Source organism: Alosa pseudoharengus, unplaced genomic scaffold (genome assembly GCF_046254945.1).
Source record: "Alosa pseudoharengus isolate Yale_2024_CS ecotype anadromous, Long Island Sound unplaced genomic scaffold, YU_APseudo_1.1 YU_APseudo_1.1_scf_16, whole genome shotgun sequence".
Classification (NCBI taxonomy): Eukaryota; Metazoa; Chordata; class Actinopteri; order Clupeiformes; family Clupeidae; genus Alosa; species Alosa pseudoharengus.
The window spans coordinates 11,901,947-11,928,730 of record NW_027468630.1 but is presented as its reverse complement, the minus strand read 5'-3'; the positions used below and the strand labels follow the sequence as shown (position 1 = coordinate 11,928,730).

Here is a 26,784-nt window from a genome sequence, read left to right as displayed (position 1 = left end):
TTTGTATGTGTGCTTCGAGTAAACACATTTATCTGTTTTCAACGTTATGTGCCAGAATCTGGTTTGCATTGGAGAGAGAGAGAGCATACACACACTTTATGGTAGGCTACCAGCCAATTCAGTAGGCTAACTCAAGACTTCAAGGCCATCATACAACGTTTTTAAGCAACAAACAAAATACTACATAACAGTGAAGTTTTTTCATGATTTATTTTTTCCCAAAAGCATACTATCCCCATGCAGGCGCGCTGGGACATATTTTTGACCATGGGTGCTGAATAACAAAATAATGGATGTCCAACGATTTCTCCCCTAGCATGATATTATTTGAATTTAGACAGCTACGCCATTTCAACGCGATGTATGAGTAGGCCTAAGAGCGAGAAGTTTTATAATGCCCTTGCCACTCCGACTCATCAATAAAAACTGCGTGCACACACACCAGACCAGCACTTGACTTTACATCATTAAACAATTTCAGTATATTGCTTTTCTGATTGTCAAAACCACACCTAACTTATGGCGTCTCCACTCCACAACAAAAGTGTCCTAACCACGTTACAGCTGTTTCTATCTGAGCGACTCCAATAGTGAAAGGATTTCAGTGTCATATTTCGGTGGCACTAGCTAAGCTGTCGTGGAACTCGAGATGACATGTCTAAAGGTCTCACCAACACGAAATTGTAATTGCAAAAGATGCATCCTACCTCATCTGTTGTACTGTAGTTATTCGAAATTGGGCTTTTCACAATCCAACGATATATCCAAAGTGCGAAGTAGTTGGTGATGGTTTATGAAAACTGCAGTATGCATGCTACGGAGTTCTGACAGGGCTGTGCATGGCCTAATAAGCAGGCAAGATATAACCCACGATCGCCATGGTTTCTTTGTCAATTCGTGTTTGTGGTAATAATGACAGCAACAATAAAACCATCTGTATCTTACGATCTTCATCATTCTTGACAGATCACCAGCCTCCTCTGGATGGTCATATGCATAATTAGCCTATAGCCTACCTTTAGTTTTCATTTAATTTTAAACACGAATCTACTGTCTTTACTGCCGGGAGAGAAAAAAATCCTGTATTCTTTTCTGTAGCCTAATTCTGCCTAAGGCTATCAATGAACAGAAAACCGTGTTGGCTAACAATTTATTAAATACTCCTGTTATTGTCGTCAACGACGTCGCTGTAGGCTACTGCCTTTTCAGCGCCTTCTGCTTATGATGATTCAGTCTTTTGAATTCGTTTGGCCTTGCCATGCAGTTGTAGGCTACAACGTGCCATTCCCTTCATGTGTTTTATCAAAATGTTGTATGCCCTCATGGACAGTAGCTCCGTGATGTCTGCATCTTTCCATGTCGGAGATTTTCTGGACAGCACTATGCCACTCCATCATAACACTGGCATTTAAGTCAGATTTAACCACATGGACGCACAAAAGAAACGTCACCAACACGCCCTCTCACTAGGTGTGATTTTAACTGCATGTTCTACGCCTCGTTCAGACACAGCACATTTACATAATGTCCGGAGGAAATACTAGGTCGGGGGTAGTATAAACACCGGGTGAATTCGGACTTCCATATGACCGGTTATGTCGTTCAGATATACGGCCCCACCGTTTAACATCGGCAGAACCTCCGGTCTTACACGTATGTCTGAAAGCGCTTATGGTTAGCACAGCTTCCCAAGACTGATTAGTGTTTGATAACCCAATATGTGAAAGATAAAAGAGAAAAGCATGTACTGCATCTTAAAGCTGACTATGTGTCTTGACATGCATATTGCATCATCATTAAACAACCCGACGTGTCATGTTTGCTCTGCAGATCCATTTATTAAGGTGAAAAGGACAGGATACCTACGAACAACAGAAGTAGAGCAGAACACAAGAATAACATACATTTGTCAATATTTTCTTATCTATCTGCACCTTGACACTTCCTATGGAATAGCCATATAGGACTAATATTTTTCAATGTTTATTTTTTTTTAAGGCAAATGGATTACCCATTCAGATAAAACATCACTCTCACACTCAGACACATACAAACAGAGAATTTGACTACGGCAATTCACAAAAGCAAAGGGGGACACTATATACTCTACATGGATAATTTATCTGCACCTTTGTACCTGACAGCATATTTTGACAACTAATGTTCTGCTCTTCATTTGCTCTTCAAAAGTCTGAGTTCATCTGTAACTGGTTGAAAACAAATGTGGTTTCTCAGAAGTGTGATTTGAAAGTTTGAATTGTTCCTGATTTGATGTTCCAATGCATCACTTAAAGGTAGAACCCTTTGTAACAAAATGTATAATCACTTCTAGTGATTCTACTTGCTTGAGGTAATTCTAGAACTTGGTGATTCAATCTAAACCACAGTCTGTGATCCAGACACACCTAGGTTAAGACTATGAGGTTGGGAGGTTTGCGCGTTATCGAGTTCACAATATAAACTGAATATTAACTGAATAACACAACGTCAGTTTGAGTTGTCTGTGTGTTCTGCACAGAGCATAGATAAGCATTTCTGGCACAAATAGAACAGCTGACTTGTTAGATCAAGATATTCTGATTTCTGTGTGAGAGGAATGTTCTAGCAGGTTTCAAGCTTATCATGATGTGAAAATGGAGCTGTTCGTTTTTTGTGTGGCACTACATGCACAGGCACCTGACGGTACGGTAAACATTACATCTCATCACACACACACACACACACACACACACACACACACACACACACGCAACAGTGCAAAGTCAATCCCTCATCACCACAATCAGATTTTGAGTCTCAAAAAAAGAGTGAGGCCAGGAGGTTATCCTTTAACATAACTAAAAAAAAAACATCTAATGACACAAATACCACACAGCATACAGTATACTGGGGATGATGTGTAAATCAAGGGTTCTAATGACAATGAGGAGAAGGAAAAGGAAATATACATCTCCAAGACAACACAAAGGCACTGCTACTACAGGGTGGATTAAGCCAAATGCTAAACGCCACACAACGGAAGTGAATGCTAAAATGCAATGATGCATAAACAAACAGTGAAATCCTATGTCAGGTTCTACTTGAGAAATGTGTTTCCAAACCCCGACCAGTGCACATCCCAGACACCAAGGAAACCGATTATCACACAAACACAACACTAATACACTTCAACACTGCATTGGAGAATGGCACTTTTGTTAGAATTCTTGTGTTGGTTGTTTTTTTTTTTACACTTTTTTGTAAATGTATCATACTTTTGCTTCTAACATGTCAAATGTTGATGAAACTGGGCGACAATGCAACTACAATACAAACACACACACACTCATACATTGTACAACAGCATGGATTCACGGGTGCGTAGCTCAGGTCTTGGAATAGTCTCTGTTCCTCTGGTCCCTCCGGCTCTCCTTAGGCCCCAGCGTAGCATTCAGGGCTTACTGGATAAAGGGCATCCGCTCCTTGTTGTCATTGTCCCCCTCGTGTTCCTCCTCCTCTTCACCTGCCTCGCTGGTCTCTGTACTATCGTTAGCCATCTACAGCATGAGGGAGGGGAAAGGGTAATTATCGGCCTGTCTCCAACAGCACACAGTACGGTCTGAGAGAGGATGGTGTAAGACAAAGGAGGGTGTAAGACATTTCCATTTTAAAGTGTTGACAGTGCTTATTTGGGCAATATCACATGAACCAGCAATTCAGTGAAGCCAAAGCCTAAGATGTCTCTTTGCATAGTCTGGAATTTTCTAAATAAGTGCCCAGAAAGAAAGAAAGAAAGAAAGAAAGAAAGAAAGAAAGAAAGAAGAGAGAGAGTGTGAGAGAAAGCACATGGCACTAGTTATACAGTACAATTGTATTCAAACATTAATATTTCCGTTAGCCCCGTGCCACCCATAATTACACTGCATGTTTGAGCCTTGTAATTACTGGCTGCAACTGCAGCGGACTCGTGACAATTTCCACTGAAAACTGGTCAAATCCATACGACAGATTATAAAACAATGTTCGTGTTTGCAATTATCTCTGCATACAGTATACTTCCCCTTGAGATGGGTTCCAGGCTGAGCCGTTGCCATGGAAACCTCTTATTTGCTCCAGCGTGAGGACAGTGTTGTGGACTGTCACCAGACTCCACTCTGATAAACCTTTCACACAACTGTTAAACTGCTAATTCCTTAAGGGCCTGAAGTTCCACACACTGTGCCAAAGGCCTTTGACATTTTGACATTTAAAGCCGGTAATAACAGTATAATTTTCACTTTCTAATGTCTAATGTCTTCCTTCAAATCTTGAAGGAAGACAGCCTAGACCTAGAATAACAAAATGTTACTAGTTCATTAACGATTGTAAAGTTTTTGTGGGTTGAAAAGAATAAATATAACCTCAAGTTACCAAAGGTGTGGGGGACTTCTCCACATCCAGAATGAGTTTCCCTATGTTGCCTCGGTCATGGATTCTCTGCATAGCCTCTTTCACCTGCAAATAAAAGACAAGAAAAAGCCCTTTTTCCACACTATACTCCCCACATACAGATACTTGTCAAAGTCAGATCCTCCTGTCAGCAATATAAAAAAGGGGACACTTTTTCCTAGCACAGCTGGGGTGTCAGTACTACTGATGACATGGGGGTTGCAGAATATACAGATGTCTTAACTTCACAGAGTGGACACTTTCCTGGTGTTTTCCACTTCCCTTCTTTAGTACTCTAGGTGTAATCTATATTCTTTCAATTTTTGCAACAACACTTGCTTTGAATGTGTATTTTACAAGCTAAACGGCCATTATCTCAGAATTGATGGAGGTAGCGCTCTAATGGAAACCGGGCTTACAGAGTAAAGTGTTTTTTCGACATATTTTGATGAGAATTTGCCCTTAATGAATTTAGCCAATGGAACAGATGCAAGAAACTGTTATCAAATAGTTCAAGCCATGCTTCCTATCCCTGCCTTAGAGCACCAACTTTATTTTTTGTGGAAAAAACAACCAGAGAGCTTACATAAAATGATTCTTGCAACGCTATTTTAATTTTTGGCCCCCTTTAAGGTCTGGGCCTTTATGCATCTACATCCCTTGCAGCACCTAGGGTTACTGAGCTTGGTGGCTAAGTTATATAAAAATCGCAAGCTGCATTTTAATGGCATGTCGTTTGATAAACAGCAACTATTGCCCATTACTGTGTGTAATGCTTCAAAGTGCACAGTAGGGGGCAGTGGAGTCGTTAAGTAAGTTAAGGCTGGACTACCTGCTGCTCTGACAGGCTAATGGGGTAGGACATTCCCGTGTCTGTTTCAAACAGGTACACCCACAGAGAGGTGATGTAACACTTAAAATAAACACAAAACAGACAAAAGTTTCAGCTAAGTCACTTAATAGACACTACAGCTGACAACATCGTCTGCATATGATTTCAAAGTACTGAAGCTATATACATATATAATCACTTGATTTCACATTATTGTACTTGAAAATGTATGACTGGAACAATATTAATAGATATGTAAGTTCAAATAATGAAGTTATATTAACAGAATAATCATCAGATATGAAATAGGTTGAATATAAATAATGATAAGTCATTTTGGCATATTTATTCTTATATAAATAATGATAAGTCATTTTGCCATATTTATTCTTAAAGAATGCTGCTGGAAGGCCTGTGCAAATCAAGGCAGGGTGGGCAAACAAAACGGGTGGGTGGACAGCGGTGCTTGTTTTTCTCCCGGAGAGAAAACTAATGACTGCACAGAAACAAGGACAGCAGAATACTATCAGACGCCCACAGACCAACGATTATTAGACCACTGTCTGGGTTGGACCGGGGCTTGATGAGTGGCAAAAGGCAGCTAACTTTCATCCCACGAAATGCTCAAGCCACCATGCATGGACTTGCCTAAGCAATGGGCAGATATCAGGCACAAAGTGATTTCTAAAACTGAGATTCTTATACCCAGATCTCTTTATGCAAAGTCTGTTACTAGATGCTAGACACAGATGGAAATTACCTCTGGAACTACTGCAATGGTGTTTCCATTTTGATCCTGTAATGCATCTCCTTCCATTATTGATGCTAATTTCCAGACATTTCGATGAATGTGATAGCACTGAGAAGAGAGGGTCTCCTTTTACAATTGTGAGGATATGAATTTACAAACTTCCATCTGAGAAATAAGTCCCAATTAAGTGCAGGAGTGAGCAGAAATTGAGACCATTATTATTATTCGAGTTGTCTGCGGAAACATTAAACCAATGACGAGGCAAAAACCAGGAGGTAGTTTAAGAATTTGCAGAAACAGCGTTAAGGGTGTCCACAACAAGAGGTAAAGACCAAGAAGCATTACAACTATAAACTATAATCAAAATAAACTACATACGGTACACCAGCTACTAAAATATCAATAATCAAAATAAACTATACGGTATACCAAATATGCCAAGGGGTTAGTACTCGCCTCCTGCCACATGCAATATGCAAGTCAAGCAGTGAAAAAGAGCTTCACTGTTCTAGTGTGTGTATCCTCCAGGCCTCTATAGCCAGGACACCTCAATTGTCTGCTCCTCACTACATGGTGCTTAATGCTGATTGCAAGCAGCTCTTATCTTGAGCTCTCAGCCGTAGTAGCCGTGCCTGAGAAATGTGCCCTTTTCAACTGCGCACTTAAGTTGCAGGGACTTCACGTAGCTCTGGGGGCCCGCCACAGCTCCCACTGTTGCCTTGATAAATCCCTGAGACTGCCCGTCTCTAAAGTTACACTCCCATCAATCATCACAACATCTATTGCAGCGTCAGCTGCTGACAGCGCCATGCAACCTCCCCTCAACTCTGCTTGGGAGGCTGTGCGGTTATCAGCGGGGCCTGATTGTGGTCGAACGGTCCCATTGTTGCAGTCACGCATAAGCATCATAAGCAATGCTGGGCGAGCCCAATCAAACGCATCGCTGAGAAAGCTCTTCATAAAAATGATCTACTTTGTCTTTGCAGCCGGCGTGCAAATAGCTTCACGTGAGTGCAAAATGTTCCTATTGTGCGTTACATTTTACAGGCTAATTTAAAGCTCTATGTCTTTTAGAAAGCTTGTCTGTGACCATATGCACAAATAAGTCATAACAAAGATCACTATCTCTCTCAAACACAGAACTCTGCCAATGATTTACAATAACTAACAAAAAAAGAATGAGAGAGCAATTTCATAGGTTTATGCCTTAGACGGAGAGGTTCAGAGAGGATCTCAAAAACATTACCTTCTAATGTTTATTAATACAGATTTTTATCATAACATATTACTGCACATTCTTCGCATTTTATACAGAACCAATATTGGTAAACAGTATTGTTCAAGAGTAATTAAAAGAGTTGAAAGTACTATGTGACTATTATAATGTGGGATGGTCTTATAGTACATGTGCACTTTATAAACAGGGAGACAAGTAGGGGAGGGGGGGCAAAATCCTCAACATATCTAATGCTTGTAAAAGGAATAATAACAGGCCCTTTTAACTGACCTTGATCTACTGAAAGCAGACAATGAAAAAGTCTGGCAATGCCTCGTGTAGCATAAAAGAGTCTGGAGCTACTCAAGTGGATTCTCAAAAGCTGGATAGAAAAGCAGAAAGAAGAGTGAGTGACATAGAGTTTTCCTCCAACATAATGGCAGGCAGCATTGTGAAAGTGAAGTGAAGGACAACTCACTGCCTCAAAATGGCAGATTCACACTGCAATGACACACAAATCACCCTATTCACAAGCTCAGCGTAGTGCTGTTGTCTTGAGAATCCAAAGATGGCACCTGAAATCACAGCACACTAATGTGGGAGCCTGCCCCCATAATTCCACACGGTGAAGAATCGCTCTCATTTCCCCACAGCTCCCTTCCCTTCCTAATCGCTTGCTTAAGCAGATTTAGGAGCCAAACTTTTTTCAAACGCTCTGAAAAGCACCAAGGGGGAACTCATGCATAAAGGCAGAGCATGATCCAGGCAGAGACTACAGCTCTGCAAACTCATGGTCATCAGTGAGCCCTCTGAGGATAGCGCGGACTTGTTCTCGTTCCCGCTACTAACTCTTGACAGCTAACACATTAAAAACCTCTGATGTGGTTTAACTATTGAGCACTATGACTAGAGAGTCGTGGCATTACATGAAGAATGACGCTGAGTGAGACCCAGGCTGCATTTACAGAGCAGCTAAACAGCCACCCTTCCACTTCTCCGCGCACGATTACTCAGGGCCTAGTCACCAGTGATGCGAGGCTTTATCTAATTTGCGGTGAACCCAGAATGAATGTGTCCCTTTGTGTCGTGGTCCTCATTCATGTAGTTCATAAACATTACACAATCCAGGCAGCCATGGAACACAATGCCAGGCATGAAAGTAGGACAGTGGTTGAGCCCTACTCAGCCATTCTGTGTTGGTGGACAGACAGAAGCTGGCATGAGAATGACGTATGGGAGGAAACAATGTGTCAAGGCCATCAGAAACAGGACTCCGATTCCCAGTACAACCACTTGAGTTGTGCTTTTGTGATTGCGGATGCCTTGCTCAGAATTATGTTGCTACTGAAAGGGCTCCAATCCATTGGTACATAACGCACCGTCTGCTTGCTCATGGATTTGTGGCATAGAGCTGTCCATATGTCTACATGGAGCTGGATGAGGGTCTAGCAGTGGCTGAAGTCTCCCTGCTTGTTTCCATCCCACACACTGGGCTCCTGGCACTCAAAGCACTGCTCTTTGACCTGGCACTTCATGGTTTCAGGGAATATCCCACACCCCCTGACAGCACTCATTCAAAATGAGCAAAAGTAATAAAGATTGAATAAAGAATAAAGATTGACTAATTTCCGGTTGGAGACACAGGAAGAGCTAGAGATTCAGGGAAATAGTTTGAAGTTTAAAGTGAATTGAAGTTTAAAAGTTAACCTTGCTTGTTGCGAGGCAAGGGGATATTGTTTGGATTAGGTCGTTTTGTTTGGACATGGTGCATAGTGTCCTGGTTGGCTGCTTGGAACTGTTGCTTAGTGTGTACTGAATTTTCCTGGATTTCATATCCGAGTTCCTGTTGTACACTTCCTGGATCAGCTGATTTGGACAATACATTTCTAGTTTATGTATTGACCTGCTGTCACTTTCTTTCCTTAATACCACCACCTCATCCTGTGGCGCACCTCCCGAAATGTGGGGTGGCTGCCTCGGATCCCTCACATCCAGTCATAACAAGCTAATGTGTACACTGCCCATGTTGCATTCATAGACCTTGGAACTCAAAACATGAAGCAAAAGCACCAAAAGACCTACATTCCAAAGATAGACACAGAGGTGTGTCTTGTTAGTGTGTACCACTTTGTGCCAAGCATTCAGTTCACCAGGACACAATGCTTGATATATCTCCTGACATTCCTTGGCAAATGCAAACCCTGTCTATTCAGTCAAAGACAGCGCGATTACCAGCAACCTCCTACTACAGTATGTGCCCAATGACAAATTCTGCAAATCCCTGGCAGGTTTGCAAGGACAGGTGTTAAGGAAGCCATGACAAAAGGGAGACTGAGCTGTAAATGGATACCAGCAAAAAATACCAGCATCGTCCATGAAATATGAAGACTGAGACACACTTATAACACCCCTTTCAATTTTTTCAATATTTGAACTTAAACTCACAATTACATTCTTGTTGCATAATGGATATGTATTACTAATAACATTGCAATAGAATAATTGGGCATAGCAGATAAAGCTTTTTAATCTGATCACAAAAAGTGAGTAAACAAAAAAGTTTGTACGTTGGAACATATATTTTTTCAGACACACTACACGCCACCCAAGTTTTCGTCAAACCTTTTCCTTTTTTTGTAGGAAAAACACTTTGATTTGCTGTTTTGCTTAGTTGCTTTGCTTTAACCACGCTTGGGAGAGCGAGAAATGGAATAAGGAACAAATGAAAACACACAACATACTGCAAGAGCTCTGTGTTGCCAACAATAAATGTCACAGCATTTGAGAAAAAGGATTTGAAACCCAACCTACACCAACAACTGAGCCCTTTTGTTATTGCAATTTGCGCTTTTCATTTCCCATTTGTTTTTGGTCTAAGAGATGCCGTGGTGAGTAGGAGAATTACATTATCTGATGCAATTTGGTGTAACAACCCTGTGTTGGCTTTATGACAGCACTACAAACGGAAATGAGATATTGGTAGCACTGGTCACAAAGACATCTGTGGGACACAAACAGAAGCTCAGCCACAGATGTAAAATAACACTATCAAATCTAGACATAAGTTTTATCTAGAACATATTTTACTCCTGAACACAAGATAACACAAAGCAACAGAACCAATAATACAAAGCTAACGCTGCAGTTTTTGCAGCCTACATCTAATTATAAGATAATATTTCTGCATTATGCAGATCCTTCACACACTAGGAACGAGACAATGACTCATGCCAGTACGCTGCATCCTTGACATCTTACTAGTCTTGCCAGGTGTGGGGACAATTAAATTAGCAAGCTGGCCATAACTAACGTAGCAGACCCTGACATTAATTCAGCATGTAATGCTCATTTAAACAGGGTGTTGACGCAAGAGCCCACTGGGTCAGGACATGGGGAAAGCATCAGAATCCTGAAAGAGAGGTGTGAGGGAACTTTGCTGCAGGTCTGTTTCCACGAGCACAATTCTGAGCAATTTAAACCGAGATCCTGGTGCTGTCAAGGCAATTTGCCATCTCCCCCCACGAAGGGCCTTCAATGATGCACTCGAATGGAACCATGGATGACAACATGCGAGTTGTCGTCGGGAACGACGGGGGGATGGGAATGTTAGAGCAGCTCTCCAGCCTTTCTGGTCAGTGGCCATTCAAATGCCTCTGGATCTCCCTCCCTCTCCCTCTCTCGCCTGGTCACTGTCTCGCAGGACGGCTGTGCGAAGAGGTCAACAAACACAGGCATATTTATTAGCAAAGGGCCCTAGTTCCCATGGCAACTGTGTAAAGCGTGGCATCGCCAAGGAGGAAATGTCAGCCACGGTGGCAACGGAAAACAACGGTGATGTACAGTCGCCTGTCTCTAATTCTGCACAGCAGTTAATGACGTGAAACTGCGCTGCTGGGGTCTGTCTGCCAGGAAAAGAAGAGAAGAAAAAAAGAGAGAGAGAGAGAGAGAGAGAAGAAAACATTTCCAACATCCAGGTCTCAGCTGTTGAAAGTGGTTGTAGAGATGGAAAAGCATACAAAACAAAACATAATACTGAAACAAAGAGAATGGTTTTCTCTGCACAACTACTATTAACCACATACTGTATATTTAGCTTTTCATAGTTATGAAGGCACTACAAAAAAAATGCCTTATTGCACAAAATATATTTATTTAATGAGATGCTCTCCTGTGCTACAGACTCCTGCAGCATGAGTATGTATGTAGTCTAGCCAGGGATGCTCTTCCCTCACAGCACCTTTAGCTCTGAGGGAGTGCTCAGTTGGGCTTGCTGGACCAAGGTTTAATGAGTTGGGTCAGACACTCTAAATCAGACCTGGCTTGACAACTCCACAACAAGCTTTGACACTATCGGCAAGGCTGAAGTCTGTGTGTGCTTGTGTGTGTGTGTGAGTGCGCAAGAGAGTATGTGTATTTTTATGCGGGTGTGAGTATGTGAGTCTGTGTGTGAGAGAGAGAGAGAGAGTGTGTTTGTGTGTGTGTGTGTGCATGTATGTGTGTGAATGTGAACGAGTGTACGTGTGTGAGAGTATGCGTGTGTGTATTTGTGTGCGAGTGTGAATGTGTGTGTGAGAGAGAGAGAAAGAGAAAGAAAGCGAGAGAGAAAGAGAGTGTGTGTGTGTATGTATGTGCGTGAGAGAGTATGAGAGGGTATGTGTATTTGTGTTTGAGCGTGTGTGAATATGTGTGCATGTGTGTGTGTGTGTGTGTGTGTGTGTGTGTGAGAATCCATGTGTGTGAACGAGGTGTGGAGGCTGCTGCACTGGGCTCTGCGAGCAGCCCACATGCTGACAACACCTGTCTCAACAGAAAAGCTCCATCTCTGTCTCCCTGTGCGAACAGATCCCTTCTGCAATGCCCGCCCTGCCGCCTTATAAATCAGCTGGGGAGAAAGGGGAAAAAAAGTCCCCTCTGTGAGTCAGCACAGCCAAAATTAGATCCCACTCTTTTGCCCATTTTCAGAGGTGTTCGATTTTCCTTGAGTGCCGCACCCATGCAGGCGTGTGAGCAAGGGCTAGGCACTGGCCTTGTGGCAGACGTCGATTTGATCAGTGAGAAGATTCCTGTGACATTTTCCCCCACCGCTCCTCTCTGCACAGATGAAATTGCCATCATTACACAGGACCCTTGAAGGTGCCTCGCAGTGTAACGGTGCATGGTGCGGCGACTGAAGTGTTGTGTGGATTGGGTGTGCATCGGTTTGCATAATTGAACCCTGTGCCTTCAAAGACAACTATCAAAAGCAGAAGCAAAGAGAACATCTAACCGCTAATCCCCCTTTAGAGCAGAGTGCATCACATCTAAAAAAAATAGCAGGAGACAGCTGAAACACTATTACTCTTTTATACGGCAACTTGAAAGGTTGCCGCTGCCACAAAGCGTCTGTAAACAAGGAAACCTTTTTCTGTTGCTGCTCGGTCAGCACCGCCACAGAGACTCGCTACATCACTGTCATAGAGAGACTAAACTACATTACCCAACCTGCCCAGAAGGGACTCAGGCCATACAGGTACTCTATTAAAGAGCCAGATAGCCCACTCCTGCTGGGCTAAGATGGGAAGAGGGATCAGCTGAGCCTAAACCGCACTCGAGTAATGACATTTTGTCTCCCACGGCAAGGGGTAGCCGGAGGGATGACTAAATCGGATTCACCTCAGGTTGCTTTATCTTACTCACAGAGAGAGAGAGGGTACACGAACACCTTTTCTTATTTCCCACTGGTCCATTATTTGCAATGTCCTCTCTGATCCTCTCCATTAATTTGACATGCTTCTCGTGAGACTGTTCTTATGGCAAGACTATGACATGTCTGAAATATTTGCAAAAGCAAAAGGATAAATGTATTAATTCTTTGTTATGTTGTCACTTGTCACGATGATTGGACACAGAGGCTGCCTCTGACAAGCTGAAATACAGAAGCCAATGTTTCTTCGCAGTGGCAGTCAGAGATTATTTACATACAAGCTTCTGCCAACAGTCTGAAAGCCTTTAAGTGAAAAATCCATGGCAACGTGATTGCACTGCTGGATGGCTTGGGGAGCCCTGTGGGATAGCCAGACCTGTAAGAACATTCACTTTCTCATCAATGATTCTGTGAAATCATATCTCCACGCAGGTGAGATTAAAGGGTCGTTTGTGACAGACTTATGACAATCAGGACAATTGCAGTCATTTTCCCACCTCTTTAAATCAAATCACCATAAAAGATTTTTTCAGATAGAGGATTTTGCTTTCATTCAAGTGGGGCATACTGTTATACCATAACCTGTAACAACTTGCTCTGATTACACAGTATGAGCAGGAAACCATAACTTGATGAGTATTAATTCTGCAAAACAAAGACTGTTGCCTACTCTAAATATTATTTGTCTAACTGTCTGATCTAGTGACAATCAATTGTGCAGAACTGCGCAACTATTAAAAAAACTGAATAATAAAAACCCTTCTGCAATCTTTGGGGTGTCATTACAGACCTGGTAATCTGCATGTTTTATGTTTATTTGTTATTAGTTATTTAGTTTTATTGTCCCTGGGAGGGGACTCTATTCCACAGTACTGCACATGCACGTCCACAGTACAGCGGAGCATCACACAATCAACCCCACTTCACCTTGCTGCAATTCACATCTCACTTTCCTGTTGCATTTCACAGTTGAACCTGATAGTGGGAACAGAGGTGCCTCTGACGCCTGGCCCTCATCCGGATTCCACTTTTGCAACTATTTTCTTCCAAATCCCTCTGAGGATTTTGAGACTGTCAGATTCGTTCTTAGCGGAGTTCTCACGGCGTGATGTTGGGATCGGCTGCCGCAGCTGCTTGTCAGTGTGTCAGTTCTGCCCGTCTTGTTTCCCCTGCGTTCACCTGATCTGGCGGTGCTGCAGTCTGTAATTGGGATTTCTACCCTGCTCTCACCTGATCTGGCAGTGCTGCAGTCTGTAATTGGGAGTTCTACCCTGCGTTCACCTGATCTGGCAGTGCTGCGGTCTGTAATTGGGAGTTCTACCCCTTGTGTGTTCTGCACCTGAGGCATGTGGGCTCTCCCCCATTGCCAATCCAAACTACAATGGCATTTACTGCATTTAACCATCAGCCACCTGAGACAACTGAGGTGGAGGTGGCGTTCGCCTCATCTGAATGACACTCCTTCTGAGCACACAGCACCCTGGCGCACTTGCACAGACGTTGGGATGCTATTTGGGTTCAAGCCGGTGATATCTGGTGGGATGCTATTTGGGTTCAGGCCGGTGATACCTATCTGGTGGGATGCTATTTGGGTTCAGGCCGGTGATATCTGGTGGGATGCTATTTGGGTTCAGGCCGGTGATATCTGGTGGGATGCTATTTGGGTTCAGGCCGGTGATATCTGGTGGGATGCTATTTGGGTTCAGGCTGGTGATACCTATCTGGTGGGATGCTATTTGGGTTCAGGCCAGTGATACCTATCTGGTGCTCACTGTGAAATCTACATGCCGTTGGTGGTGCTTTTGTTACTACTGGCAGATGAGGCACTAGATGTATCCTGGCTGCTGAGGCATGATGGGCTATATCCTAAACGCACCATACAAATATAGAGACATGCGGTGATCTTCTCATGAGTGAGAGGATTTGGCTATCTGGTTTTGTTTCTAACCACTCCTTGCTGGGCTTGGTCTCAGAGATGATGTATACGAGAAATATGGCACTATGTGTGAGCTTCTGATGGCCTCTAAATGTGGTACAGCAATGGGGGTCCACACCCAAGCATGCTAACAAATGTGGGTGGCGCCGATCTCCAGGACTGGATATTGATATTGATCTTCCAATTCCATTTTGCTTCTGAGTCCTGATTTGATTATTTCTGAATCCACTATCTTGAAATCTCCTGGCTTCTTCTTCTTATAACCTTTTCTTTTTACCTTTTCAAGAGTGAATGCGACTCTAACCGCCTAATGTACAGACATGTTGAAATAACCGTTCTGAAGGTCTGGAGTGGGGCAAGAGAGTTATTATTTCAGATTTTTTAAAAGGTTTATACTTTTTGAGAATTTATCCTGGCTGTAGATAAAGCAGGATATGAATTTCCCAATATGTTGCCAGATTAGGCTAATAGTGGTTTACTGAGGTTTAATATCAATTGAAATACCATTGAAATCACGTTGATCTTTAATTTGGTTGTAATTTCAACATTGTTTCAATATTCATTTTAGTGAAAATACCACTGAAATCCCGTTCATCTGTAGTTAGAATTTCAACGTTGCTTCAATATTAATGAAGGGTGCAAAAGTGATGTAGAATAAATGTTGCAGTGCGACGTTGATTCAATGATTTTAACGTTGACAAAGTAATGTTGATTTTAACATAGATTCAATGACTAATTGTTTTCTGGGTGCAGAATGAGCAGTCATCAACACCAACTGAAAGCCCCGTTTTGCAGGTAGTCTTGCACAATTAGGCTTTCTCTTAACTACATTTTCCAAAGGCCAGCTTTCGTGCTTGTGTCACAACTTCAGAATGGCTTGACGCACATGCATCAAATTTGGTGTGAACATTTGTATGGACTCAATGATGAAGTCAAATGTCAAGGTCAAACCCACCTTGAGTGTGATATCTCAAGAATGCCTGACACACAAGGTTTTTTGGTACAAGGGTTTGTATGAACTCAAAGATTAAGTGATTCAATTTTTTTTTTCAGGAATCTCCCCACCAATATTGACCCAGCAGCTTTCCATCCACTATTGTAATTCCTCTGGCATTACATTTCTAGTTTGGATTTGATAATTCAACTTGTAGAATTTAACTCCACCCATATTGCCAGGTCACATGGTGACACCATTAGTGCACAAGCTCTATGAATGTACAAACACACACAGCCTCCTCCCAGTCAACAGAACTAGTTCAGTGCCCATTCAAACATGCTATTCCTGTAGAAAACCTGCAGTCCAATTACATGCCCCAAGGTAGGCCTGCTTTAAAAAATAGGATGATATGGAAAAACATAATTCCAGCTATAAGCATTCAATAATGAATACTGAATATTATATCATAATATAATAAATGTGCAGTGAGCAGAATTTAAGCATGGCTGCATATGACATGTTTCACAGGTCAAAATGACATAAGCCAAACAGCTGTTTTGAGTCAAGGCTATATGTTTATGTGAATAACTTCATGATAGAGAAGGCAAACCATTTTGTCTCTGGTAACCTTTAAGTGACATCACGCTTTGTCTGCCACTCGTTGTCTGTAGCTGATCATGCTTGCGTGTGTGGCATTCTGAAACAACCTTAAATTCATACAGAGCCCAGGAGGTGTCATTGGAAGATATTTTTGTATATCGTTTTTGTATATTGAGAGAATGTGCGCTCATTTTAGTAAATTGTGCACTCGTTTTGTTTAATTGTGGTCTCATTTTACTAGATTGTGTGCACAATTTAGTATATTGTGTGCTCATTTGACTAAATATTGCACTCATTTTACTGAATTGTGCACTCAATTACTAAATTGTGCACACATTTGACTAAATTGTCCGCACACTTTACTATAGTGCACACGTTTTACTAAATTCTGTGCATGTTTTACTAAATTGTGTGCACAAAATGTTTATTAAATTGTGTGCACAAAATGTTTACTAAATTGTGCGTTCATTTTACAATTACTATTTAGTAAAACGTGGGCACGATTTAGTAAAATGTGTGCACAATTTAATACAATGAGTACACAATTTAGTAAAATGAGCGCACGTTATCTGGATATACACCAAAAAATATCTTGCAATGACCCCTCCAGGGTTCCGTAAATTCGGGACCATTATCGCTCGTTTCAATTTGGTTCCTTGCAGTCGGAATTGTCGTTTGTAAAGACAGTCCAACGTAGCCTAGGCTAAAGTGTTTATTGCACATAGCTTTTTTTTATGTTGTTTTGAATAGCTACTGCATACCTGTGTTTGTTGGCGTACTTCTGTGGAATCTGTGGATTCACTTTGTGAAAGCAAACCGCATTCAGGGAGTCTTTATTGTTGAGGTCAGACATGATAATCCACACATCTGGCACTCGCTTAACTTTTAACCCGCGGTTTTGGCCCCAGCCGTGGCGCAACTGGCTGGGACACCTGCACCGTACGCCGGCAACCCGGGTTCGATTCACGCCCCGTGGTCCTTTCCGGATCCCACCCCGTCTCTCTCTCCCATTCTTCCTGTCATTCTCCACTATCCTATATAATAAAGGAATAAAAGCCCAAAAAAATACTCTTAAAAAAAAAAAAAACTTTTAACCCACGGATTCAGTTCTGCCAAAGGCCCGCTTATCCTCTCTGGTAGCCTTCAGTGCTGTGTGAGTGAGAGGAGGAGTGGCTACAGTAGAGCGGCGAAAGCCAATGTGTGCTTCTTTTACCGATATATTTAACAATATATTGTATTTCTTATCCAAACAACGTCAAACGTGGCACTGCACTTACTCGTGCCCGTAGCAAGACACCTGCCAAGTTTGAAATCAATCGGACGATCGGTTTGACAGATATGCGACAGACCAACAGACAGACAGATGTTCCTGTAATTTAAAGATAGATTGGATCATTCACCAGTCTTCCAAGCAATCTGACGACCAGCTAGATTTTCCCACTGTTGATAACAATATTACTTTTTGTATCAATTATTTCAACAAAACATTGCAATATGTTAGGCTCGTTAATTTGTCATATAACTACACATTATTGCATTTTCCAGATAAAAGTGAAACGTTAAACTCGGGTGAGACAGCTAAAAAACACTGAACCAGAGCGCTTAAGCACGGCAGTACCAATTAGATGCAGGTCCCCTGTTGCTCTTAGAGGAAGCATGGCTGCAAAATGAAACAGAAGTACATGCAAATTGCATTGAAATGTGATGCTTGCAAACACTAATGCCTACACACGCTTCCAGGCAGCAATTTTCCTCTCAAAAAAGCATATGGGCACTGAATAATATTACTGCAAATGGAGGAGTGTTTTTCCTCGAAATCAGCCAACACCACAACAGTGACATCCGTGAGAGCATAATGCATATTTTGCCGCTAATGTGAAGACGCGTGAGCCAGGGAATGTCAAATGTCTCAGTGTGTATGAGTCCAAGCAAAAGCGTAAAGAGGCATAGAGTGAAGGCAAAACAACTTATCAGACAGGACTCCCAACGGAGCCAGTGAAAAAAACACCATGACGGAGCTCCACACTTCAAACCCTCAGGAAACACAACAATGTCAAAGCAAAAGTGAATAATGTAGTCCCCTTACAACCATTATTATTGTGTGTTGGTGATGAATAATGCCAGCATTTGTATAATACAATAAGCCTTACAAACACTAACTAACACACACTTGATTCACAGGGATCGCAAACAATAGATCTGTGCCAAATTTTACTCAACAACAAAGTTATTAGTGGCTGGAACAGGAGACTGCCCATAGAGACCATAGAGCTTATACCATTTAAGATTAACTGGACCATTTAGGTTTTGTGAGTGTGCAAATATAAAATATGGTTGTATAAGGACACATGAACAGCACTGCAATGCAGCTAGCTATTAAGGCATTTAGTGAGCATTTAATCACTTGATGAAGGAGTATTTTGTTCATTAATGCTCATCTGAAAGATTAAGGGCTAGTCCACACATACCAAACCGATCTTTTTTTCCTTCGTCTTCCCTGGAACCGTATCAAGAATATTTGCGTCGAAACGGATCTATCTCAACACGACTCAACACGTTACTTCATATCTCAGATCTATAGGTGCCACTGTTTCTGTTACAGGAATTGAGCAAAGCTTGCGCGCTGTAGGCTATACAAACAGACAGAATAGACTACGACGAAAATGGCTAGTGCAAAGAAACCAGAATTGTTTGTGTGGACAGATAGTGAACTGTCAACTGTAGTCAACTGTAAAACTAATAAACTTCATTTTTACGGTTTGTGAAGGGTGCAGGCTTAACATGAGTTCTAAGCGTCTTTGTATGCTCATATCTGACTTCACTAGACTATGAATGCATTTATTTATGTTGTAAGACTTGTAAAATAAATAAATGACACCAGCACTACCCACAAATTAATTTAAACTTACACCGCACTTCCCTAATAACTACTGACTAGTTCTCTCGCGTCACTGACAGTAGCTAGAATGCATCAAGAAAACACAGGGAAAACACTGTTCAGTCCACCAAGTCATGATAAGCTATTGGCGCTGCGCAGCACCAGTTGGGTTATATCCTACTGAGTGTAATCGTAGGTAATGTTATGTATGAAAACTAGTATTGTTAGGCAATACTATAAGTGTCAAGTCCAGGGCAGCTGAGGTGTGGAGATGACATCATCAATACGGAAGTATGCGGTTTCGCCGTCCAAACGAATTCGCAAGGGCTACGATTTTAGATTTTTCCACCATGGGACCAGGTTTCAAAAAAGTGCAGTTTCGGGCAGTGCGTTTACAGGATTCGTTTGGACGATCGGCCAAGACGATGCAAAACCTGTGCGTTTAACCCAAAAAGCGTCTCCGTGTGGATGGGGCCTTAACTACTACTGGCATGACACCGATTCAGTGAGAAAACAACCATTCACAAAACATCTAGGCTTCACCAGCAGTGAAGTTACCAGATATCAGTTGCCAGATATGATCTGATAAATATTTTTTTATTGTGCTCTATATATCAGCTAAAATGTATCTTACAGCCAAAAACAGAGAAAATTAGGAAAAATGCGCCGAAACAATACCTTTCTCACATAAGATCCGACTAGTCTGTGCTAAAACCCTAAATGCCACATTTGCGTTTCAAAGAAAATATTTCTCTCACATGTCTAAAAGCGCGAGCTGGGAACAAACAGAGGGGAGGTGGTGAGCTGCCTGGACTCTGGTGGGCGAGAGCAGCCATGGGAGACAGGAGCAGGCTGGACAGCCCACCCACCATCTGATAGAGAGAGAACCTAACTATTGACAGCTGACAGTGATTCTGATTCATGGCACTGGCATGACTCGACTGGATATAATCCAGATGGTCGGCACATGATCGTTTGATCAGCTTCCGTGTGCTCCTGTCACCTGTTATCACCATAGCGAAGGGTAAACTAAGCAGGAGGGCAATTTTCTGTTTGTCGCCAAATGATACAAAGAACTCAAGTACTAAAATGATGCATCTCTGAATGAAACTCGTGGCAATTCGATAAATAAATCTTATTAATAATAGTACAGTAAGTACTATTACTAGTACTACTTACCTCCTCCAGTGCCCATAGGGAGTCTACGAGAGGTTTTATCTTCTTCTCGTTGTAAAGGGAAAAGAGTTTGTGGACCGCGTTCTTCACCTGGCTGCATCCACCCTGCTTAAAGAGGAGGTTCAGGAGCGAGAACCCAGCCATGACTTTGTTCTCATCATAGAGCTTAATGGGGTTCACCTTCTCCACTTGCCACCACTGGAGAAAACAACATAGAAAATATTCAAGTCCATACGTTTTAAAAGTGTCCCATTCATATGAGTGATCAGGAAAAACCTGTTACTTTTATTTGAATAGGATTCCAATGAAACCATAAGACATCACAGAATACCGTAATTTCCCACCTATTAACCAAGTTTATACATTGCTTTTGCTAAATTTCTTCGGTTATGAGGTTAATATACATTGGGGGCCTATACATGGGAATACATTTATTTTCTTCATTCCTTTTTTATGACAATAAAGTTACTTGAGGCAGTACTCACAGATTTGGCAAAGCTGAAGAAACTTTTTGTCTCTCCTGTTACCATGTTTGATGAGCCTGGAAACAAGTCATATTCAACTGGAATTCACTATTCAATTTCATGCTACTGTATTACAGAGAAACAGAGTGAGACATACAGTAAATGTCATTGTACAACTCATTAAAAAACACAGAACAGATTTAGGGTTCTCTTTCAAACTAGCAAACTTAAAGGTGAACAATTAAATATTCAATCTCTTAGATAACAAGTTAATAGCACATTTTAATACATTAAATGGCAAATGCTAATTTGTTGTGGTTTTGACTTTTAAACCCTATTTGACAGCCATGATCTTAAGTCAGTAGAACTCAGTCCACTTGGGAGATGGCAGCAATGACCGCAAAACCAGTCATGTAATGAGGACATACAGATGCCTATCAAAACAGACATCTGTCTGTGCTTGGGTAAAAGTTTTTTAGAAGGCTGGCTCATGGCATGGGCTCCATACCTACCATAAAGGATGTACGTTCCCAGGGGCTTGAGAAGGCTCAGGCCTTTCCCAGTATTCTCTCCGCATAAGCAGTCCAGTACAATGTCTACCCCCTCTGGAGAGATCCTGGGGGGGGGGGGGGGGGGCACATGACATTCCATCAGTCTCTCTTCTTTTGAGAGGCCTAGGCAGCATTCAGCACCCAAGGCCAAGATATTTAATAAAAACACAAGGAAGCATCTCATCTCATCTCAAAATCAGCCTGCAGAGTGTACCTAACCACACGCTTCCATCATACCACACATATTTCAACTTTCCTCATGAAGATCCTAATCCCCAACTATGGGCTGAGTAAAACAATTTATCCACTTTAAGGAGTTCTAGGGCCCTAGTCAAGTGTATGGTTGAAGTGCATTTAGGGTGTGTCTAAGAAATTTAAAGAAAGAATAAATGATCAGATGCCAGGCGTATGGTTCAAATTGGTTAACTACATTTCTTAATTCATCCAATAAACTAATTAGAGCATCTGACACTGACACATCCATGGGTGCTTATATTGATTCACTGTTTAGACAACGTGCACACCTGATAGGAAGATGACAACTGCGTTGGTCACAAACTAAAGACACGTAGCGCCCCGCCTGGTGCCCCGATGTGGCAGGCATAACATGGGCCCATAATGAAAGAGGAACGGCTAGCAGTCTGACCCAAAATGCCAGCAGAACGCATGGAATGGATCAAATGGAAATTTAACTTGCTGTTTATATAACCTACAACTAATAGGTATATTTCTTTCCATACAATGACTAAGGCATTGGAAAAACTGGGCAGGAATGAAAAGCACGCTATGTTCAAGAGGTCCTAATACTTTCCCATTGGCTGGGCAGCGTGTGTGGCAGCCTGATTTAGCAGTCTTGTGATGCCTATGGCCTGTGTGGACTGAATGACTTGAAACCAATTTAATTTTACTTTTGTGCTGATCCTGAGAAGAATGTGGGGGTCATGGAGATGAAAGAAGTATTAAGCTCCCCCTCCCTCCCTCACACTCCCTGGTTTGATATTCTTTAACGTGTACTGCATTGGTTAAGTACTGTGATGATGGTTCTCATACTCATGAGGAACCAAAGCTTTAGAGATATTTTTCCAAGTATTTCACTCAATGATGAATCGTATACATCCCTGGCATGATCCCACACACAAGGCCTGGATACATCAGCCTTGACCAAATGACTAATAAATCGCACCTGTTACCTGTTAAGGAATACAATTAACAAAAACAATCTCATAGGGAGTTGTCAAAAGTCTTGAGGAGCTCTATTCACTCCATGGACAAGGTATTCAAAAGAAGTAGCACAGAGAACTCAAGTTCTTCTACAACCTCTATTGTGAACCATGATAGGATTTTTGAACAGAAAGACTCTTCATTGGTCCAGCTGCTGCCGGTTGCTACATTTAGATACTATGGGCACTCCTCCCTTAAGAAACACCTTCCCTCCCTCTCCCTCGATGTGTTGCCATGGCGACCATGGCCACACAGACCCGCACTCAATTATGGGTAATGATCCATCCGCACAATACTGACGTGGCTTCTATGATCATATTAGCATTACGACTATCAACTTGCATCTGCATACATTTACCATACAATTCCCATCCCCTTCATCTAAGGAGTCCTTCCCTGTCTTATATTCTGCTATTGAAACTTCCATTGCATATTGAGACTTTCTCAGTGTTCCCCTCCTTTTCATTGCCAACCTCTCTAGCTTTGCCTCTGTTTTGTCCATTTTCTTTTCTTTTGTCTGTCATGTAACCTTGTCTATGTACCTTGTCTGTTTGTTGTATCTATGTAATCAAAACTGTTAAGCGTCTTTGAGTGTCTAGAAAAGCGCTATAAAAAAATACATGTATTATTATTATTATTATTATTATTATTATTATTATTATCACACTCTAAACCACATCACTGACTTTAAACGAGAGTTGAGATATAGGGTTTATTTTCTCTCAGTAGCATGCAACATGTCTGAGTAGTTGGTATTGGCAAAAGATTCCTTACTTTTTCACTTCTGGCACATAATCGATGTTTCTGTCGAACAGGTGAGTCACCGAGTCTTTGATGGCCTCGTGTTTACAGGGTGAGGCTGTGCCAAACAAGGTGACGTTGGGAACAGTTGAGCAGAGCTGAGCAACAGCTTGACCCTGAAAATGATATCCAGGAGAGTGTGTGAATAACAACTATGTGAATTATTTTTAATCTCTTGCTATATGCAGATGAGAAAGATAGGAGGGGATACAGGTCATGACCTGAAGGTCATATCTGTTCACAGTAAAATGACAGCACACTAACTGAGATGATTCATTCACACAGTGGCATATAGTTTGAAGCTGGAAGTGCTGCTAGCATTTAACAAGCTGGGTATGACCTGAAGCTGAAATTGATGTCCCAAAGTCCCCCCAGAAAAGCGGAAAATATCGTACAAGTCATTATCACTTAAACATCTTTTGAGAACACGGGCAGGTAACGTACCACACCTCCGCCTGCTGAGTGCACCAACACTGACATGCCCTCTCGGAGGTTGGCAACTTCAAACAACATCATGTAGGCGGCCACAAAGTTCATGGAAAAGGCAGCGGCCTCAGTGAAAGTCATATCATCGGGGATCTTGTAGACAAAATCCAGTGGCGTACAGACCACCTCAGCCCAGGCATTGTAATTCACAAATGCCATGACCCGGTCGCCAATCTGTGGAGAATAACAGCACCCATCTGATCAAGGTTAGAGGCTGACATGGAAAACACACTTTGGCTGAGTTATGGGAGCAGCCCGCCCACCATATAATAGCACTTCAATCATACTGTATACTGTAAACTCATCACATTCACATGTAATAACACATGTTCACATGTGAAAAACAGACAAAAGTCAAAGATATCAATAAACAATGGTGAATTATCCAGCTGATTGTAATCATAACTATTGGATGATTTTCACCATTTTAACATTATTTTTCTCCATTTCATTTATTTAAATGACTTAAATGTTTTGTATGTTTTTTTGTAATGTTTTTCCTTTTTGTAAAGCACTTTGTGCTTACATTTGCTTGAAAAATCCAATAGAAATAAAATATTATTATTATTATTATTATTATTATTAGGGATTAAAATAATGTGCTTGATGCATTTCAGTTTAAAGACAACCTGGATGATAGGCTGATCATGCATTTGTTATCCATGTTAAATTGATCAAACCATTTTACTATGAAAACGGATTTCTTTCAACCACAACTGTTCAAGACATCAAAGTATTTGTAGATTAAGTCCATGTGTATACTTAAAAAGCGTACTTTTAAAAATGGTAGTTTACACAAAGGCCTGCCGTTATTTCCGATGGGGCGTCAGTGATGGCATCAGTGAGTCATCGGAGGGTGATTCACCTACCTCAAATCCTGTTGTGTTGTCTCCCAGAGCCTCTACAATGCCTGAGCATTCAAAACCAGGTACAAGAGGAGTCTTGGGAGGATTATCAATATTTCCTTGTCGAACCATGAGGTCCAGAAAGTTCAAGCCACTGCCAAGATAAATCTCAAATGAAAACTCATATTTGCTACATGGACAGTGCAAACCCCCAATCATCATAAACATGTAATAAATCCTATACATTTTAAGGGGTTGCTCAGAAACAAAAATTAATGAGAAGGAACAGATAGTTTTAGTCAGTCTTAGAGTCCTCAGTCTCATTTAAGTCAATTTCACTGAATTGCATAAAATACCTATTATAGCCTATAAGTGAAATATTGCCTAAATGAAAAGTTCATTGGCTCTAAAATATTTTTTACTCGCACATGAGATACACATGGGCACTTAATAGGTATGCATGAGATACATTTCCCATCACTCTGTCCCTGAAAAAGGCTACTATAGCAGAACAAATAACAACGGGAAAGGTTAGGCCTACCTCCCACGAAAAGAGGGTCAAATCCCTTGTTGTGTTGTGTTTTCAAGAGGTAGTCCTAAACTAATGGCTGGTGTGGGTGTTAGATTAGCTTATTCATTAATTCATGTGGATTTATATTTGATTGATTCATATTAAACAATGTATGTGCATATTAAATGTGTTTCGCCTAGCAGCAGTGTAGATTTGGAAATGCCATATGCTCTCCCCACTGACATAAATAGTTAGGCAATCTCTCCAAATAAACAAGATTTGCCTACCCTAAATTGATGTCTGCGCTAGGCTTAATGACAACGAGAGGTAGGCTACTTGACCTGATAATTTTCTCCAACATTAATCTCGCACGCTCCCTACAGTATTTCTAACTTAATCACTGTTGATTTATTGATCGGGTTGGATCAATAGTAAACCAAGAGATGCAGCTTACACGCAAATGAGCAATTTTGAAACACTATGGTATTACTAATAAGGCAATATCCTAAACAATGCAGAGAGGCTCCAGAAAAACTGATGGAAGTGAGAAAGAACACAACACTTCATCATGGACCAAATATCTGCTGATGCCTAGCGCAACATGTTGCTGGAATCCTGCCAGCTTCACAAAGTTCCACATCCAACTATAATTTCCTCTAACTCTGAATTGTAAGTACCTTGAGTAACCAGCTTATCCACAAAAGACTGTCATTTATTTACCATGCTTTAACGCGAATTTTGACTTCTCCTTCCTGTGGGTCTGGCATCGGTTTCTTGGTTACCCGGAGTTTGTTGAGACCCCCAAAGCTAGTAAGCACTACGACGCGCATTTCTTTGGCATCCCCCGGAGACGCGACATTCTCTGGTTCTTTTGCACAATTTTTCTCAATCATCTGCTCAGTTTCTTCAGTCATCTCCGCTCCCTCCTTTGGCATATCCGTAGGTTTCATGAGCAGGCGGAGATAGCAAACTAACGGGTCCGTCAACCCCTCCCAGCGATGTGGTTACAGCAGGTTGCGTATCCCTGTTGAGTGCAGCAAATGCTGCTTCTTGCTATGGCTGAACTGATTTTGCTGCTGTGAAAGACTACCGTAAAACGGTGTGTACACGTGTAACAAAAAATATATATAACCTTAAACTGATTTTAAGTTACAATTTTTAAGAATAGCACATAAATGGACTAGTCTAGACAGATAATAGCAATTTAGCCCCTTTGGTCTATTTTTGTTACAGGTTTCTTTCCAGTAGGCTGCTGACACGTGACTGCTTCCAGGCATAGAGGACAAGCCCAAAATGCTTTACTACCATAGCTTGAATATGGATTTGAAAAATGAACAGTAGTATAGCCTATACTATACTGGATCTAACAAAACTCAGACTAAGGTACCATTAGGCAAGGAGTTGTTTTCACTTTTCTAACCTATTGCTACCGGTATATTAATGCTGGTCTGGGACGACACCCTCCATCTACCGGTGGCAAAGAAACATG

The 26,784-nt window shown here is 41.6% G+C and overlaps 1 protein-coding gene across 1 annotated transcript; it reads right to left on the bottom strand.

Annotated features, from left to right (window-relative positions):
- Window positions 1-1,833: 1,833 nt before the first annotated feature.
- Window positions 1,834-26,784, bottom strand: vat1l (vesicle amine transport 1-like). The gene is made up of 9 exons (XM_076287017.1): window positions 26,016-26,784; window positions 24,809-24,938; window positions 23,898-24,113; window positions 23,427-23,569; window positions 21,393-21,496; window positions 20,902-20,957; window positions 20,420-20,614; window positions 4,390-4,473; window positions 1,834-3,536 (listed from the first exon to the last, which is right to left on the bottom strand). Exons 1-9 carry the CDS (start codon window positions 26,243-26,245, stop codon window positions 3,438-3,440), a joined length of 1,257 nt encoding a protein of 418 aa, XP_076143132.1. The 5' UTR covers window positions 26,246-26,784; the 3' UTR covers window positions 1,834-3,437.

Excerpts from the sequence above, each read along its gene's own strand:
- vat1l (XM_076287017.1), bottom strand. The coding sequence starts at position 26,245 with ATGAAACCTACGGATATGCCAAAGGAGGGAGCGGAGATGACTGAAGAA. Across the intron at positions 21,497-23,426 it reads TATGTGCCAGAAGTGAAAAA|GATCTCTCCAGAGGGGGTAG; the intron begins GTAAGGAATCTT and ends CCCCCCCCCCAG. Across the intron at positions 4,474-20,419 it reads CCCTATGGGCACTGGAGGAG|GTGAAAGAGGCTATGCAGAG; the intron begins GTAAGTAGTACT and ends TTTTATTTGCAG.